Source organism: Vipera berus, assembly GCF_964194415.1.
Source record: "Vipera berus genome assembly, chromosome: 7".
In the NCBI taxonomy this organism is placed as follows: Eukaryota; Metazoa; Chordata; class Lepidosauria; order Squamata; family Viperidae; genus Vipera; species Vipera berus.
Genome location: NC_138209.1, coordinates 13862515 through 13879579, shown reverse-complemented (window position 1 = coordinate 13879579; position 17065 = coordinate 13862515). Strand labels below are relative to the sequence as shown.

At 40.3% G+C, this 17065-nt stretch overlaps 1 protein-coding gene across 4 annotated transcripts in view; it reads right to left on the bottom strand.

Moving 5' to 3' along the window:
• Positions 1 to 17065, bottom strand: part of LOC308670898 (putative E3 ubiquitin-protein ligase HERC6) — a 38336-nt gene that overhangs the window by 13782 nt on the left and 7489 nt on the right. For all 4 annotated transcript variants that reach the window (XR_014027110.1, XM_081332706.1, XM_081332708.1 and 1 more), the window contains 10 exons: positions 15844 to 15938; positions 14394 to 14515; positions 10924 to 11066; positions 9490 to 9548; positions 7344 to 7471; positions 5888 to 5947; positions 4121 to 4217; positions 2047 to 2236; positions 411 to 562; positions 201 to 317 (listed from right to left, as the gene is read on the bottom strand). Coding sequence is in view for 3 of the 4 variants with exons in the window: in XM_081332706.1 (XP_081188832.1) it covers positions 201 to 317; positions 411 to 562; positions 2047 to 2236; positions 4121 to 4217; positions 5888 to 5947; positions 7344 to 7471; positions 9490 to 9548; positions 10924 to 11066; positions 14394 to 14515; positions 15844 to 15938 (1163 nt within the window). In the remaining variant the exon portion in view is untranslated. The remainder of the gene's footprint in view (positions 1 to 200; positions 318 to 410; positions 563 to 2046; positions 2237 to 4120; positions 4218 to 5887; positions 5948 to 7343; positions 7472 to 9489; positions 9549 to 10923; positions 11067 to 14393; positions 14516 to 15843; positions 15939 to 17065) is intronic.

Genomic DNA, 17065 nt, shown 5'->3' with positions numbered 1-17065 from the left:
TCTAAACCAAACCACATTATGGATTAGTGTGGTGTTTTAACCAAAGTTTCTTGCCCAAAGAAACTGAGGTGAAATGTTGAATAAAGCAAGAACATATTCCAATTAGTATATGCAAGGACATTTCACTTCTGTCCGAGCTTCATGAGCTATAGTACTTTCATTCTACAGAAGGCCAAGAGACCGTGAAAAATGATACTTACATTATTTGCATCCTGCCACTTCCATCTGCAAAAATCTTCTTCTATTCTAATTTTTTGAGGAATTTCATCTATGCAGAAGGTACTTGTTTGCAGTCGGCATGTAGCCTTCATGTTGATCTTGAAGGAAAATATTTATAGGTCAAAGCCATGGATTTTATATCAAGAGGCAGGACCAACTCTTCACCATCACTTTTGAGTGACCAGACATACCTTATACAGCCTTTTAAGCACTTTGAGGGTAGGATTCCATGACTTTGCTTGGGGAGAAAGGTTGTAATAAGGCAACATTGCTGACACCCATGTCTTCAACATTTGAACTATTTGCTCTAAAAATGGCCCTGGCAACAAGGACCAATAATTTTCTGAAAGAAAGAAATTTTCAAGTCATTAAAAATATAGACAGAATCAATCGTACACTAAGGGAGCCAAACTGATGAAAATCCTTGACGAGGCTACAGAAGAAATAAGCAATATTTTGATTAGAAAGCCAATCTTAATTGTAGTCTGGATTCCAAGGTTAATGTCTATAGGAGAACAACAATACACAAACTACTCTGAAGTAACCGCTTGTATTCAGGTAGTCCTTGACTTACAGTTCACTTAGTGACCATTCAAAGTTTCAACGGCCCTGGAAAAAAGTGACTTATGACCATTTTTCAGCTTACTATCACTGCGGCATTCCCATGGTCACGTGATCAAACTTTGGACAGCTTGGCAACTTGACTCATATTTATGACGGTTGCAGTGTTCCGGAATCATGGGATCACCTTTTGCGACCTTCTGACAGGCAAAGTCAATGGGGAGAAGCCAGATTCTCTTAACAACTGTGTTACTAATTTAACAACACCTGCATTGATTCAACTTAACAACCGTGGCAAGAAAGCTCACAAAATGGGGCAAAACTCAATGAACAAATGTCCCACTTTACAACAGAAATTTGGGGCTCCATTGTGACCGTACGTCGAGGGCTATCTATAGCTCTTGGTTTCTTTGGCCTGACATTAATCTTGCCAGACTGAAGCACTTATCTGCACAATTATTAGATATACCCAGTGAACTGGGGTTTCATCTTCCCCCTTTTTTGGCCTACCAAAGATTCCAAGCTATGTTGTCCCTTTGCTCCCTGGAAAACAAATCCTCTCTCATGCAACTCTGGACTACATTCCTCGTGACTAACTTGCACCTAAGCTATTTGAGGCTTTACACACACACACACACACACACACGTATATAGGTCGTCACATTTTAGGCTTTCTGCAATTTTTTGGATGTCCTCAAGGGCTTGGTTTTGAAAACCACTGATTAACTTGGCTTTGTTCCCTGGTCTAGGAGTAGAGTGGCTTTTGATCTCTTTTTTGTCTTTTCCTTCTGGGGAGTTTTTTGAGGTGTTGAGTTTCTCATTGCAGATATTCTGGAGTTCCTCATTTTCTTTCTTGTTTTATTTTATAATGGAAGTCACACCAGGTTGGATTGCTTCAAAGTTTAATGAAACAAACAAACAAACAAACATTTAAGGTTTGTCACACAGAGAATACACTACTTATCCTGGAGGGCAAGATCAGAACCAGTAAGATGAATCTACAGGGAAGCATTAGTCAGAGCCATCAAACAATGGATACATTGCCTTATGAAGAGACAGATCCCCCTTCTCTGGAGGAGTTCAAACATAGACTCGACAGCTACCTTGGATTCAACAATCTCTGCGATATCTTCTATGTTTATGGCTCTGCTGCTTTTGCTGAGAAAATGTAGAATTCTTTTGAGCTGGGAGACTGAGGAATGTAATACATGAATGGGGGCACACAGGATGTGGGAAAAGAGAAAAGGAGAATTGTTCCAAACTCACCTAGAATGTTGGAAGAGCACTTGCTCAGACCTGTGACAGCTTCTGCAAACTGTAAAGCTAGTGATGGTATTTTGTGTGCTCCAAGAGCAACACAGCACTCAGGCACCAGAAGAAAAACAGCAAGAGCTTCTTGGTGAGAAGAACTCCGGGGAAGAGCAGGGACGAGGTGGTTCAATAGAGAAGAAGAGATCTGTTTAAAAACAGTAGATATAGCTGGCTACAGATCTGTCTAGTTTCAGAAGAAAAGCAGATATGAAATGAGGAAAGATGCATCAGTTGCTCTGCCCACTCCTTTATTTCAGCTTTTACAGTCCATTATGGTGTAGCGCCAGGTTGCATCAGTCGTTACTTTGCCAAGACTGAACCTGTCTTAAGTGATAAGAATATCAAGGATGCAAATGTAGAGGTGGTCAACAGTATTACGTATCTGGGGGTGCAGATAATTGGCCTCTCCACCCGTCATTTTTAGTGAAGCGTGCAAACCAGCGTCTCCATTTCCTGCATCGAATGAGGAGAGTGCATCTTTCTCCTTCTGTCCTAGCCACTTTTTACAGAGGCACGTTTTAACAAACTGCACTACTGGTTTGGTGGTAGCAGTGCCTCAGATAGGAGGTCCATACAGAGAGTGGTACAGACAGCTGAGAAGACTACAGGATGCTTGCTTCCCATTATTCAGGACACTGCTTGTAAGCGCTATGTGCTTAGCGCTCGAAGCATTGTTAGAGTCCCCCATACATTCACTTTATGGTCTGTTTTTGTTCATCCCCTCTGGAGGAGGTTTCGAAGTATTTCCTGCAAGACTACCAGATTCTGAACAGCTTTGTGCCCTATGCCATCCATCTGGTAAACTTGTAAGATTTCTTTTTCTCACCATGTACATGTATACATCTGAACTAGACTGTGTTGTTTCTCTGTGTCATAGAATATATGTGGATATGTGGGTATATGCAATTATTTCTTGGTCATATTTATGTAGTGTATGTTGGAGATGTTGATCTTTTGAGAGCTGTATGCAATGAAATTTCATTTTAATGTATGCTGATTAGTGTACATTTAAAGTGACAGTAAAGTTATTCTAAGTCTAAGATAAGATAGTGAAAGGGCTTGCCAAGCGACACCATTGTCCCATGATGTTGAGGTTGCATTGATCAGGTAGCAAGCCTTCTTTATGTAGCTCCTGTGCTTTAGATATTTCTACTACTAATAATAATAATTATAATTATAATTATAATTATAAAGTTGGAAGGGATCTTGGAGGTCATCTAGTCCAACCCCCTGCTCAGGCAGGAAACCCTATACCATTTTGGACAAATGGCTGTCCAGTCTCTTCTTAAAAACTTCCAGTGTTGGAACATTCACAACTTCTGGAGGCAAGTTGTTCCACTGGTTAATTGTTCTAACTGTCAGGAAGTTTCTCCTTAGTTCTAGGTTGCTTCATACATTCACTTTTTGCTTGGCTTTCCATAACTTTATTCTGCTGTGTTTTTAATCTTAGTTGGGTTGTGGCATCTGTTGGGGTAGGGGAAAGTTGATGAGCTTTTTCTTAATGTTGTTTTTGCTCTGGTGCACTCTATTTTGACATGGGCTATGGAATACATCAGGATAGGACATCTGTGTATAAAATCAGAGTTCCAATTTTTTTTCCAGTTCTCTTTCCATTAGACCCAGAAGGATAGTTTCTGGTTTAATCTTTATGTTCACTTTAAGAATTTTCTGCATTAATATATGAATCCTACTCCAACATTTCTTTGCCTTATTACATGTCACCATAAATGATCTGCAGCAAATTCTTACAGAAGTTGCATTCCAACAGGAGATAATGATTATCTGAAGGCACCTAAAGCTGGAGTGGGAAGCCAGGTGCTCTCCCTGTGTTCTAGATTAGAATTTTAGTTTTTTAAAAATCCTCTACTAGCTGTTAGGACAACCTTCACACAACTGGAAGTACCATTTAGGGAATCAGGATTATATACTAACCCATCTATGGATTCTCTCATCTGATCACAGAACAATCAACAAAGTGTCCAATAAGGAATAATCCCTATACTGAAAGAAAAATATTTTTTTTCTTTACCTGCTGAGCAATCCAATCTCTCATAGTAAGTTCCTTCAAAACCTCTCTCATTTCTTGCAGATCCACTGGGATATAATAGTCCATCGACACAGCAGGTCTAGGAGGAAAAATGGAATGTCCATTTTCTGAGGAACATCCAAAGCTCCATCACATGTGCCTTAATGCTATCATTCAGAAATTTTACACCATGACTGCCTACATTATACTTCCCAGCTTTTGGGCTTCACATCTTTCAAAGAGAAAATTGACTTATCAGGATTTAAGGCTCTTCTTCAAATAAGCCACTGGGAGTATATTTACTTACCAACTTATAGCATAAAAAGGTAAAGATAAAGGTTCCCCCGCACATGCGTGCTAGTCGTTTCCGACTCTAGGGGCCAGTGCTCATCTACGTTTCAAAGCCAAAGAGCCAGAGCTTGTCCGAGGACGTCTCCGTGGTCATGTGGCCGGCATGACTAGACGCCAAAGGCGCACGGAACGCTGTTACCTTCCCACCGCAGTGGTCCCTATTTTTCTACTTGCATTTTTACATGCTTTCAAACTGCTAGGTTGGCAGAAGCTGGGACGAGTAACAGGTGCTCACTCTGCTACGCGGCACTCGGGATTCGATCCGCCAAACTGCCGACCTTCTGATCGACAGGCTCAGCATCCTAACCCACTGAGCCACCGCGTCCCTTTTACTTATAGCATAGACCCAGATAAAAAAACTGAAATAAGGACCTCTATTCTCAGGCATCCAGGTCATGGTTGTCCCAAAGGTGCTTTTTCATGAGGCAACTGGACTTTCTTTGGTTTTTTGAAGACGTTTCGCTTCTCATCCAAGAAGCTTCTGCCATTCCCCACCATCCCGTCAGAGCTGAAGAAGCTTCTCGGATGAGAAGCGAAACATCTTCAAGAAAAACAAGAAAGTCCAGTTGCCTCATGAAAAAAGCACCTTTGAAATAAGGGCATGGGTGGGAAGGACAAATAACGTACAGTATTTTATTTCCTTTTATATAGTTTGGAGATGACGGGATGTCTGTTAGTGCAAGATTCAGAAGGGCCATGGCATGGCGGTGATTTTTTTCCTCCTGGTTTTCAGTTTTTTGAGCGTAACAAGATTGAGGATGACTGCAATTTGTCTTCCAACTATCTGGCAGGATTATGGGTATGCAAGCAGCAGTGAAGTGGAAATACTTTAATAATCTCAAGAGCCCAGGGCCTTCATTTTTAAAGGAAACGGGACATTTTGTAGGCACAATGATTTGAAGAATTTGGAATGGATTTACATCGAAATCTTCATTCAGTCACAGAGCTAGCTTGTGAATTGGGTTATTAACTACTCTGCAACCCAACTAACCTCGAAAAGTGGCTGGGAAATTACAATTAGTCTGGAAATATTGTCCTGATCAGATAGAAGAAAGGGAGCAGATAAATGCAATAAACCAACATTTTCTGCAGATATTAAATTCACTTGGGTTACACTAGTGCAGCGGTCCCCAACCTTTGTGGCTTGGTGGCCCAGCTGAGGGGGGGAGAGGGCAACCAGCCCACATGAGCAGCAGGCTGATGCACACGTGTGCAGCTCGACTTACACACATACCTGCCAGCCCATCACTTGTGTGTTGCACTGTGCATGCACTACTCACAGGGCCTAGTTGCAAACAGACCACAGCCCGGTAGTATGCCATGGGCTGGAGGTTGGGGATCCCAGCACTATTGAGTCAGGACTTGGAATTCTTTCCCGAGAATCCAACAGCACTGCTGCCTACAATGCATGCTACTCACCTTGTTTTTAAGAAGCTTGCTGTTAAGCAAGGAGGTGAGGAAAAAATTTCTTCTATCTCCCTACCAGAAAGATAAAAAGAAAAGCAATTAATAAAACACTGGCATACCAACCCAGCTTTATACTTGCGTGGAAATAACTCCCACCGTGTCCAGCATGACTTAAATTACTTCCTTTAATTTATAGTCCGAATAAAATGTGAATCAGAAAATATAAATAAGAGTTCAACAACTTCCACGTAAATCTTGAGAAGGTTTACTTTCCACATATCTGTGTACAAATCTCGCATCCTATGCTTCTTTTCTTCTCTTTGGATATAAAATTTAGGGACAATTATTGTATCAGAAATAGTCAATTATGTCATATTGTGGCACTGAATGAAATACGATTGACAGGGAGCAAAACTGTAGGATATCACGCCTTCCAGATGTTGCTGAACTATAACCTCAAACTGCTCTTGATACGGCCAATGATGAGAAATGCTAGAAACTTAAGATTCAACAATATCTGGAGAGCTACAAGTTCCCTGTAGAAAGAATGACTTTTTATGTACATTCAGAAATAACATTGGTCTTTGTTTGGAAAACTTGCACAGTGTACAACACCATAATTGCTCTGATTAACATTTGTTCAAGCTCCATTAACTTGATCTTATTCTTCACTGATCAGCTATCTGCTGGTAGGGTAGAAACAGACAGAACTTTACTTCTAATAGAATGTTGACCCATCCATCTGCTGGAGAACAGTTTTCAAGTTCAAAGATAAGAACAGGATGGAACATAATATTTTAGAGTATTTATATGCCATTCATTCCCTTAATGGCTCAAGAGTGCTGTAATGATATGTGGGAATGTGAGACAGGAAGAAGAGTCGCCATCTAGACCAGCGGTCCCCAACCTTTCCAGCTTGGCAGCCCAGTCTGGTGTGGGTGGGAGACATGTGAGTGGCAGGCACATGTGAAGCTCCATTTGAAGAAATGGAGCTTTGCACGCAAGCCCAAGTGCCCTCCACTCATGGGAATGGAGCTTTGTGCCCATGTGCGAGCTTGCCCACTGCTTGCACAAGTGAAGCTTCACACATGAATGTTTGCCCATTTCTCCCACGGCCTGGTTTCAAACAGGTAGTGGGCTGCGGCCCAGGGTTGGGGACCCCTGATATAGATGACAGTCTAGCAGCTGAGCTTGCAAAAGGAATGGAGGCATGGCAAACAGAAGAGTTGGAAGGAATCTTCTTGCTCAAGCAGGAAACCTTGCAAGAAACAACTAGGGACCTTCCCTAATTTTAAGAGTCTAAAAGTGAGGGGAAGAGCTATGCACTTTTAGACGTGCAAAATTTTGCTTAATGTAACTTTACAAGAGATACTCCTCGGTGTGCTTCTTGCCTGACTACCACAAAGGGCTGATAAGTGCTTACAAAAATAAAATTTTCCCATCAGAAACAGGCAATACAAGTAGCAACCTTTTAGCATCCTGCTGTGCTTCACTTCCTATTTCCGCTGACTTCCATTTCTCAATCAGTCCTCTGTCCAGCTGGCTGATCCTAGGCAAGGCTTCCAAAGAGGTGGTTGCATTAGCACATGCAGAAGCCTTAATAAAGAGAAACCCAAGTGAAAAAAATGTGGTTGCTATCTCACATAACCAATGCTTCATAATATAAACCTTTGAGATGGCTGAGATCCAGGGCTTTTTTTGTCATAGAATGCCCAGAACGGAGTTTTGGCACCTTTTTTGGATAGAACCTTGTAGGGTAGGCAAGGCTGGTTGTATCACATGTGTGAGTTCTGGCACCTTTTTTTTAACAAAAAAAGCACTGCTGAGATCCTTGGTCAATTCTCATTCATGTTCCTGTAGAAAGTGGGAAATTCAACTTTTGGGAAACTATTATTGCAAGTTGACGATGCACATACTGGAACCGTAGATTTGAGATGCATTAATAGTCCTGATCCAGACAGCATAAACTCCACAAAATGGATTTAAACAAATATTTATTGTCTAGGAATTCTAAGCAGAGACTTACTTTGCAGTAGATATATCTGGTCATATTTATATCTGTCCATTCTCGCAGGTAAAAAGGAATAATTCCCCATCTCAGATAGGCATGGTTACAAATGCCAATCTATGCGTGCATGATGCTTGATAGACAAAGGATTTTACAACCTGGGCATGTAACCAGGACTTCCTGTAATAAACTTTGAAGCCCCTCCCACTGACTAGATAAGATATAGAAACTGACTAACAACTAGACTACATTTCCCAGAGGCCATCTCTTAAGGAGACAGCATTTAACCCTTCAAATGCTAAACATTCCAACAAAGTTCTTTTAAGGATACAGCTTTTAACTCTTTAAATGCTAGATGCTCTAACACAGCTCTTAATTCCTAAGCTAGCTATATAATGGACCAGATGGCTATATACTGGTCCAGCACAATGCAACTTTGGGGAAACTATCATTGCAAGTTGACGAATTATCCAAATGTCTAGAGAAGAAACTTTCATGTGCAGCCTAAAAACACATTTCATTTAGGCATGTTGGTACTTATTAGAATAGCTGCATTTACAAAATACAGGTAGTCCTTCATTTATGGCTGTAAATGAACCTGGCAATTATGGTTGTAAAGTGTGTCATCATGTGACTGACCCGATTTTATGAATGTTTTTGTGGCAGTCATAAAGCGAACCTATAGTTCACTATGGGTTTTGTTATGTTTTTGTCAGAAACCAGAAATAAATGCCAGTTTCCGGTAAAAACATATAAACATCATAACTAAAATGTGGTCATATGACCATTGGGGAGTACCCCTTTTAATTTCAGAACTGGTAATAAATAGCTTTTGGGAGAGTCCTTCATAACTCTGATCAGTTGCTAAGCAACCACTTATAAGTCAAGGGCTACTTGTACACACAGATGCAGAAAGTTCTTTGCAGATATTGAGTGGGTTCACATATTGTGCTAAGCCCACAGTATCCATCTTTCTCTGGGCCAAGAACTACATAATGCTATTGAATGAGGAGACGGTCATTCAAGAAATCATTTACAATTTTGTATGTTTAAAATTAATTTTTTTAATGTGATTACTTTCCAGTCATATATTTCAATTTTTCCATCTTCTGTCTCATTAAGCATTTTTTGGTAATTGGGGGTCCTCTGCAGAATGTATCCAAGGCTTTGGGGGATGCATTGGACAAGTGATCAGGACATATCATATGAACTTCTAAAATGGATTGTTCGGCTTTTCTCTTTCTAAATTGTGCGAATTCAGTCCATGTGGACTGTATCATAGTTCATGTCACAACAGACTTGGTGATCCCAAATGATGATCTATACAATGAATTATGCTTGAAAAGACTTAAACTGGTGTGTTTACTCAACCATTATTCTAGAGGACACAGAAAGGACTGATTGAAAGTGTTTATTAAGTATCTAAATTTGGGTCCAAGACAGGATCAAACTTCATGATTTTAGTTATTTTCCTAATATTAACATATAGTGTCTTTACAACATCTTCTATTTGAAGTGCTACAAAGTCTAGTATTAATTTAGCATACTGATGGTTTGATAATGACATTGAAGTCTAGATAGTTTACAAAAGAAATAAAAAGATTACCTGAAATATATTGACAAAGCTGACATATGCTCCAGCAAAAACCTGGACTCCCAATAATTCTACAATGATATGAAAATAAGTGTATTATTATTATTATTATTATTATTGTTGTTGTTGTTGTTGTTTGCACAGATGTTATTATTATTATTGTATTAAGTACAATATTTCTGTAATTTCTTCTCCTTTCTTTCTCTTGGGATTTATAGTATGGAGGTGCTTCTGAAATTTCCAGAAGAAATTCACCTGCATCTTGTAATTGTTTTATCCCTCAAATTTCTTTTTCTTCATTAAACTTTCTAACATAACATGCAGAAGTTCTCATTCTCCACTAACATTGATCTATTTTCTTTTCATGATAAACAGGAGAATATTGTGCTCACCCCAATCATACATTAAGTTTAATTTTGCAACCAAAATGTTGTGCATATTAAGAGATTTTACAGAATTTACTGCATTAAAAAAAACCCTTTATTTTGCTTTCACTGATCAACAAATTACAAATTTATACAATTCTCTATTTCTACCCTCCTGCCAGCTGATTAAAATGTAAGACTCCTAAAATTACTACATCCTTTTTCTCTACCAGTATAATAAATGCACATTCATCTGTATTCTTCCCAATTTTTGTCAACTGGAGAGGCAGAATATCCTGTTCTGAACTTCAAAAGCTGCCAGATAATCAACCCCCCAAATTATGATATTTGCTCTCTCAGAAATCAGAAAAAGCAATCTCCTAATTCCCACATTTAAAAATTAACTCAGACCATGATAATATTGGGCTCCAGAAAGCACTCAGTCCTGGTTGGCACCTTAAGATCCTTTTTAACTTCAATTTATTTTATTTTTGTTTCTATCTGGCTCCTTTTACTGATGCACTGCATTTTTAAACGCTACGTTTTTATGCTTTTAACTGTACACCACCTAGAGTGACTCTGTGAATGAGATGGACATTATCTAAAACTGACAAATCAAATCAAGTAAAAATTAAGGTCTTGATTTAGGACAAAGTATAACCAGTTTTGAGTCCACCTTCAGCCATGGAAGCACATTGGGTGATTTATGTCTAGTCATTAAATCTCAACCCAAAACACTTCACAAAGTTTCGTGATGATCTTGATGATAAAACCCCCCTCCCCCGGAGTTGTGGGTGTACCACGTTAGACTAAGAGTACGGCACAACACAAAAACCTAAAAAAATTTAACCCAAAAGAACTTCTGTAAATGTTTGATCAGAATGTCAAAAAGATCAGCAAACACTGAATAAAATATATTCAATTCAAATCTGACTTTTAGGTGTCACTTTTCAAAGAGAATTAACCATCTGTTTTCAAAGGCATGGAATGTCTTTAATGTGCTTAGATATGGCTGTATGTTGCCCTCCCCTGCCACATTATTGTATTAAGATTATTTTGGATTCTGGACTTGAAAAGGTACCATTAGGGCCCAGAAGAGCACTGATGTCAATACACTTTCTTTCTTCCTGTTTGCTATCCGATCCCGGACTTTCTGTGTCCTGCAGGAAACCACGTCCAAAACACCACAACTGCCCAGGAGCAGAGAAACAAAGGGTGTGATAGCTGCAGAAAAAACAAAACACTGTCAGCTTCCCATATGAACCCCTTCATGGATTACTGCCTTGTCGTGGCGAAGGGGCTTGCGTAATTCAATGAAGCTATGAGCTATGCCGTGCAGGGCCACCCAAGACGGACAGGTCATAGCTGAGAGTTCTGACAAAACGTGATCCACTGGAGAAGGAAATGGCAACCCACTCCAGTATCTTTGCCATGAAAACCCTATGGACAGTACCAAAAGGCAAAACGATATGACGCTGGAAGATGAGCCCCTCAGGTCGGAAGGCGTTCAATATGCTACTGGGGAAGAGCAGAGGGCTAGTACTAGTAGCGCCAGAAAGAATGAAGCGACTGGGCCAAAGCCGAAAGGACGCTCAGCTGTGGATATGTCTGGTGGTGAAAGGAAAGTCCGATGCTGTAAAGATTTTTTCTCCATAGGAACCTGGAATGTAAGATCCATGAATCAAGGAAAGCTGAACGTGGTCAAACAAGAGATGACAAGACTGAACATCGACATCTTAGGTATCAGCGAACTAAAATGGACAGGAATGGGTGAACTTAATTCAGATGACCATCAGGTATACTACTGCGGGCAAGAATCCCTCAGAAGAAATGGAGTAGCCTTCATAGTCAATAAAAGAGTAGGAAAAGCAATACTGGGATACAATCCTCAAAATGACAGAATGATCTCAGTTCGAATCCAAGGCAAACCATTCAATATCACAGTAGTCCAAGTCTATGCCCCAACCACCAGTGCTGAAGAGGATGAAATTGACCGGTTCTATGAAGCCCTACAGCACCTTATAGAACTAACACCAAAAAATGATGTCCTTATCATCATGGGGGATTGGAATGCTAAAGTAGGAAGCCAAAAGATAACCGGAATAACAGGCAAGTTTGGCTTTGGAGTACAAAATGAAGCAGGGCACAGGCTGATAGAATTTTGTCAAGAGAATACGATGGTCATAGCAAACACTCTTTTCCAACAACCCAAGAGACGGCTCTACACATGGACATCACCAGATGGTCAACACAGAAATCAGATTGACTATATGCTCTGCAGCCAAAGATGGAGAAGCTCTATACAGTCAGTAAAAACAAGACCAGGAGCTGACTGTGGCTCAGACCATGAGCTTCTTGTTGCAAAGTTTAGGCTTAAACTGAAGAAAGTAGGGAAAAGCACTAGGCCACTCAGGTATGAATTAAATCATATCCCTGTTGAATATACAGTAGAGGTGACAAATAGATTTAAGGAATTAGATCTGATAGACAGAGTGCCTGAAGAACTATGGACAGAGGTTCGCGACATTGTACAACAGGTAGCAACCAAAACCATCCCAAAGAAAAAGAAATGCAAGAAAGCAAAATGGCTGTCTGAGGAAGCTTTGCAAATAGCTGAGGAAAGGAGGGAAGCGAAAGGCAAGGGAGAAAAACATAGATATGCCCAATTGAATGCAGAATTCCAGAGAATAGCTAGAAGAGATAAGAATGCCTTCTTAAATGAACAGTGCAAAGAAATAGAAGAAAACAATAGAATAGGGAGGACCAGAGATCTTTTCAAGAAAATTGGAGAGATGAAGGGAACGTTTCATGCAAAAATGGGCATGATAAAGGACCAAAATGGCAGGGACCTAACAGAGGCAGAAGAGATTAAGAAGAGGTGGCAAAATTCCACAGAAGAACTATACAAGAATGAGCTTAATGTCCCAGATAATCACAATGAGGTGGTCACTGACCTCGAGCCAGACATCCTAGAATGTGAGGTGAAGTGGGCCTTAGAAAAGCTGAGCAACAACAAAGCTAGTGGAGGTGACAGTATTCCAGCTGAGCTATTCAAAATCTTAAAAGACAGTGCAGTAAAAGTGCTACACTCAATTTGCCAGCAAATTTGGAAAACTCAACAGTGGCCACAGGATTGGAAAAGATCAGTTTACATTCCAATTCCAAAGAAAGGCAGTGCCAAAGAATGTTCAAACTATCGCACCATTGCACTCATTTCTCATGCTAGTAAAGTCATGCTTAAAATCCTACAAGCTAGACTTCAGCAGTATGTGGATCGAGAACTACCAGAAGTACAGGCAGGATTTCGAAGAGGCAGAGGAACTAGAGATCAAATTGCCAACATACGCTGGATCATGGAGAAAGCTAGGGAGTTCCAGAAAAACATCTACTTCTGCTTCATTGACTATGCTAAAGCCTTTGATTGTGTGGATCATAACAAACTGTGGCAAGTTCTTAAAGAGATGGGAGTACCAGACCATCTTATTTGTCTCTTGAGAAACCTATATGCGGGTCAAGAAGCAACAGTGAGAACTGGACACGGAACCACTGATTGGTTCAAAATTGGGAAAGGAGTCCGGCAAGGCTGTATACTGTCGCCCTGCCTATTTAACTTATATGCAGAGCACATCATGAGAAAGGCAGGGCTAGATGAATCAAAAGTTGGAATTAAGATTGCCGGAAGAAATATCAACAACCTAAGATACGCAGATGATACCACTCTAATGGCAGAAAGTGAAGAAGAACTAAAGAGCCTCTTGTTGCGGGTGAAGAAGGAGAGTGCAAAACTTGGGTTGAAACTTAACATTAAGAAAACCAAGATCATGGCATCTGGCCCTCTCAATTCCTGGCAAATAGATGGGGAAGAAATGGAGGTAGTGACAGATTTTGTTTTCCTGGGCTCCAAGATCACTGCAGATGGGGACTGTAGCCAAGAAATTAAAAGACGCTTGCTCCTGGGGAGGAAAGCCATGGCAAATCTAGACAGCACACTAAAAAGCAGAGACATCACCCTGTCAACAAAAGTGCGTATAGTCAAGGCTATGGTCTTCCCAGTTGCAATGTATGGCAGTGAAAGTTGGACCATAAGAAAGGCTGAGCGCCAAAGAATTGAGGCCTTTGAACTATGGTGCTGGAGAAGACTCCTGCGAGTCCCTTGGACCGCAAGGCGATCAAACCGGTCAGTCCTAGAGGAGATCAATCCTGACTGCTCTTTAGAAGGCCAGATCCTGAAGCTAAAACTCAAATACTTTGGCCACCTAATGAGAAGGAAGGACTCACTGGAGAAGAGCCTAATGCTGGGAAAGATCGAGGGCAATAGAAGAAGGGGACGACAGAATGAGGTGGCTGGATGGAGTCACTGAAGCAGTAGGTGTGAGCTTAAATGGACTCCAGAAGATGGTAGAAGACAGGAAGGCCTGGAGGAATGTTGTCCATAGGGTCGCGATGGGTCGGACACGACTTCGCAGCTAACAACAACAACAATATCAGTCTCCCTCAAAAACACATGCACAACCACTCACATAGATGTGGAAGGGAAGAGATGGTACGTACTTTCCACAGGACACTTGGGAAACTGGACCATCAATCTCATCGATTTTCTGAGGGCCAGTCTTTGAAGAGTTGTGTCCTAATTGTCCTGCACTGTCATCTCCAAAGGTGAAAACACAGCCACTCTACGAAGGATTTTAACAAATCAAGCACCATCAATTTTTCCCCCAGCCACATATATTAGTTTTATTATACATTTCTGCTACTATGTGTTGTTGTCTTGGAGAACATAGGTTATATTTGCAGGCAAGTGTGCCCGACTCCAACTGCAGCTATCTCGTTTTGCAACATGGTCTTTTGCAGCAAGAAAAAAGAATCCACCAAAATAGTTTGAAGTTTCCCAACATCTTTTCTCCACCTCTCCACCCTTAGAGCATGTAAGCTCATAGCTCTGATCCAGCAGGAACATTGAAAAATACAGAAAGGAAGGAAGACAGCAACATTAAAGCGTGAAACAAAGCTAAAAATGTTTCTAGCCAAAGAGAAAAACAAAAATATTCACCTATGCGCTAATGAGCAAATTCAAATCTCAGCCACCACAATGACCCAATTTAAATAAGGTCCCTATGGAGAAATATCTGAACACGTGTCTAATTGTTAAGCAGTTCTAGGTTCATAAGTTCTGCACACTGATAATGTAATTTGGTGGCTTCTGGCTTGCCTAGCATGTTGTGTGCAATCTGCCACTGTGATCTGCAAGTTTCACTTTATGGTTTAGCATTCTCTGTTAACCCTGATGTACTGTATTTGGTAAGCCATGATTTCAGAAAACATGGCTTGGTGCTAGTGAAATAAGTTATTGTCTCCATACTGCATTTGGCTTCCAAACCCATCCAACCTTGTGAAACCTCCTGCCACATGCGATTCAAAAAAGTGTATTATTGTGTCACTTGCAACAGAATAGTTGTCACCAAATAATTGCATCAAGAGCTGCTAGTTATGATGTCTATACGGTTATTATCATCACTGAATATTAGCAGAATATTACTAGGTTCCTATTCATGGATGGGCATTTTGATTGTTAAGCCGGCATTAGGGGAAAAAAAGTATTAATTGTGAATAGGTGCAGATGGCCTTGCTGTCTTTGGGCACTTGCAGAGTCATGGATACAGGCCCATCTTTGTTCAGCTGAATAAAAACGTAAAGCTTTATAAAGGCAACTTCTGTTTTCCCGTATTTCTTTATCAAGCAACTCCTCAGATCCTGCACAACATGATGAATGTTTTGGTGGTCTTTTGTTAGACCCTGTGGGAACAGAATGCTGGACCTGGTAAGCTTCTGTCTGATATGGCTAAGTTTTTCTTACAATTGTATTACCATAGAGACCATGTCCGTTCCATCATTTCTTACATGTAGAACTCAAAGCTTCCTGAATATTCTACAGAACAATTCCCAATATCCAGTTAACAAACTGCTACTAACAATATGAAAAGTACGTTTAAAAAGAGAATACCTTGGTGAGCACAGCCGTATGTTTATCTCCACAGCTAACAGAAGTCACTTCAAGGCTTCTCAGGGCACCTACTGAGTAGGGTTTGAAGACCTGTTCTGTTGAAACGAAAACCACACCAGAATATTGTAACGTTTTACATGAATATTCCAAGAACTATCCCAAAGTTTATTAAAAAACGCCATTATTTATTAAGTAAGCTACTGTGATTAAACTCATTAGTGTAACAGAAATTGAATTAAAGTAGTCACAGCAAGCTTTGAAAAGCCACTTTAGAGGTTTCCAAAATGTTTCCAAAATCTTCAGACTGTCACTGTTTTTGAAGTGAGGGACAAAGATGGTGGCTTGAGAAGCGGTTCTTTGTCTACGCCAGAAGTGGGCAGCAATGGAAACTTTATGACCTGTGGATTTCAACTCCCAGAATTCCTGAGCCGGCATGGCTGACAAGGGAACAAACATATGTTCAAGCCATCACTACCACTTTTTGTGCTCACATTCTACTTTGAACCCATCATTCAAACTCATAATAATTTTAAAATAATAGCCTTCATTAATTATGTAATAATTAATAATTATGCCAGTTATATATTTTAGATATTTTAATATTGTTTTAAAAATTGGATATGATGAATGTAACCCTCTTCTATTCTATGCCAGACATTTTTTTCCTAAACAAAAATATATGCTTAAGGGATCAATCAAAGTCACCCTGCCTTATTAGATCATCTAGGGCAGGGGTAGGCAACCTTGGCTCTTTTATGACTTGTGGACTTCAACTCCCAGAATTCCTGAGTCAGCATGGCTAGTTCAGGAATTCTGGGTATTGAAGTCCACGAGTCATAAAAGAGCCAAGGTTGCCTACTCCTGATCTAGGGAGAAACTAACTCTTTTAGGACTAAGTCCTATGCTAAAGAGGACCTATCCTATAGCAATCACCTAAAAGAATCAAATCAGGTCATCCAAAGTATCAACTGATTGGCTTACAAGTCTATCCCTAGAAGCTAACTCACACCCTACCCCTACCCTCCTTATCCTCTCTTGTTGAAATTTAATTCCCAAAAGTTGGCAAAAAGACTTCATGATATTGCAGTCTCAAGGAGTCCCTTTGTAAGTTCCCCAAAGTTAAGTTCTCCAATTTGTTAATAATGGTGATGATGATGATGTTGGAAGGTACCTTGGACGTCATCTAGTCCAACCCCCTACTCAGGCAGGAAACCCTATACCA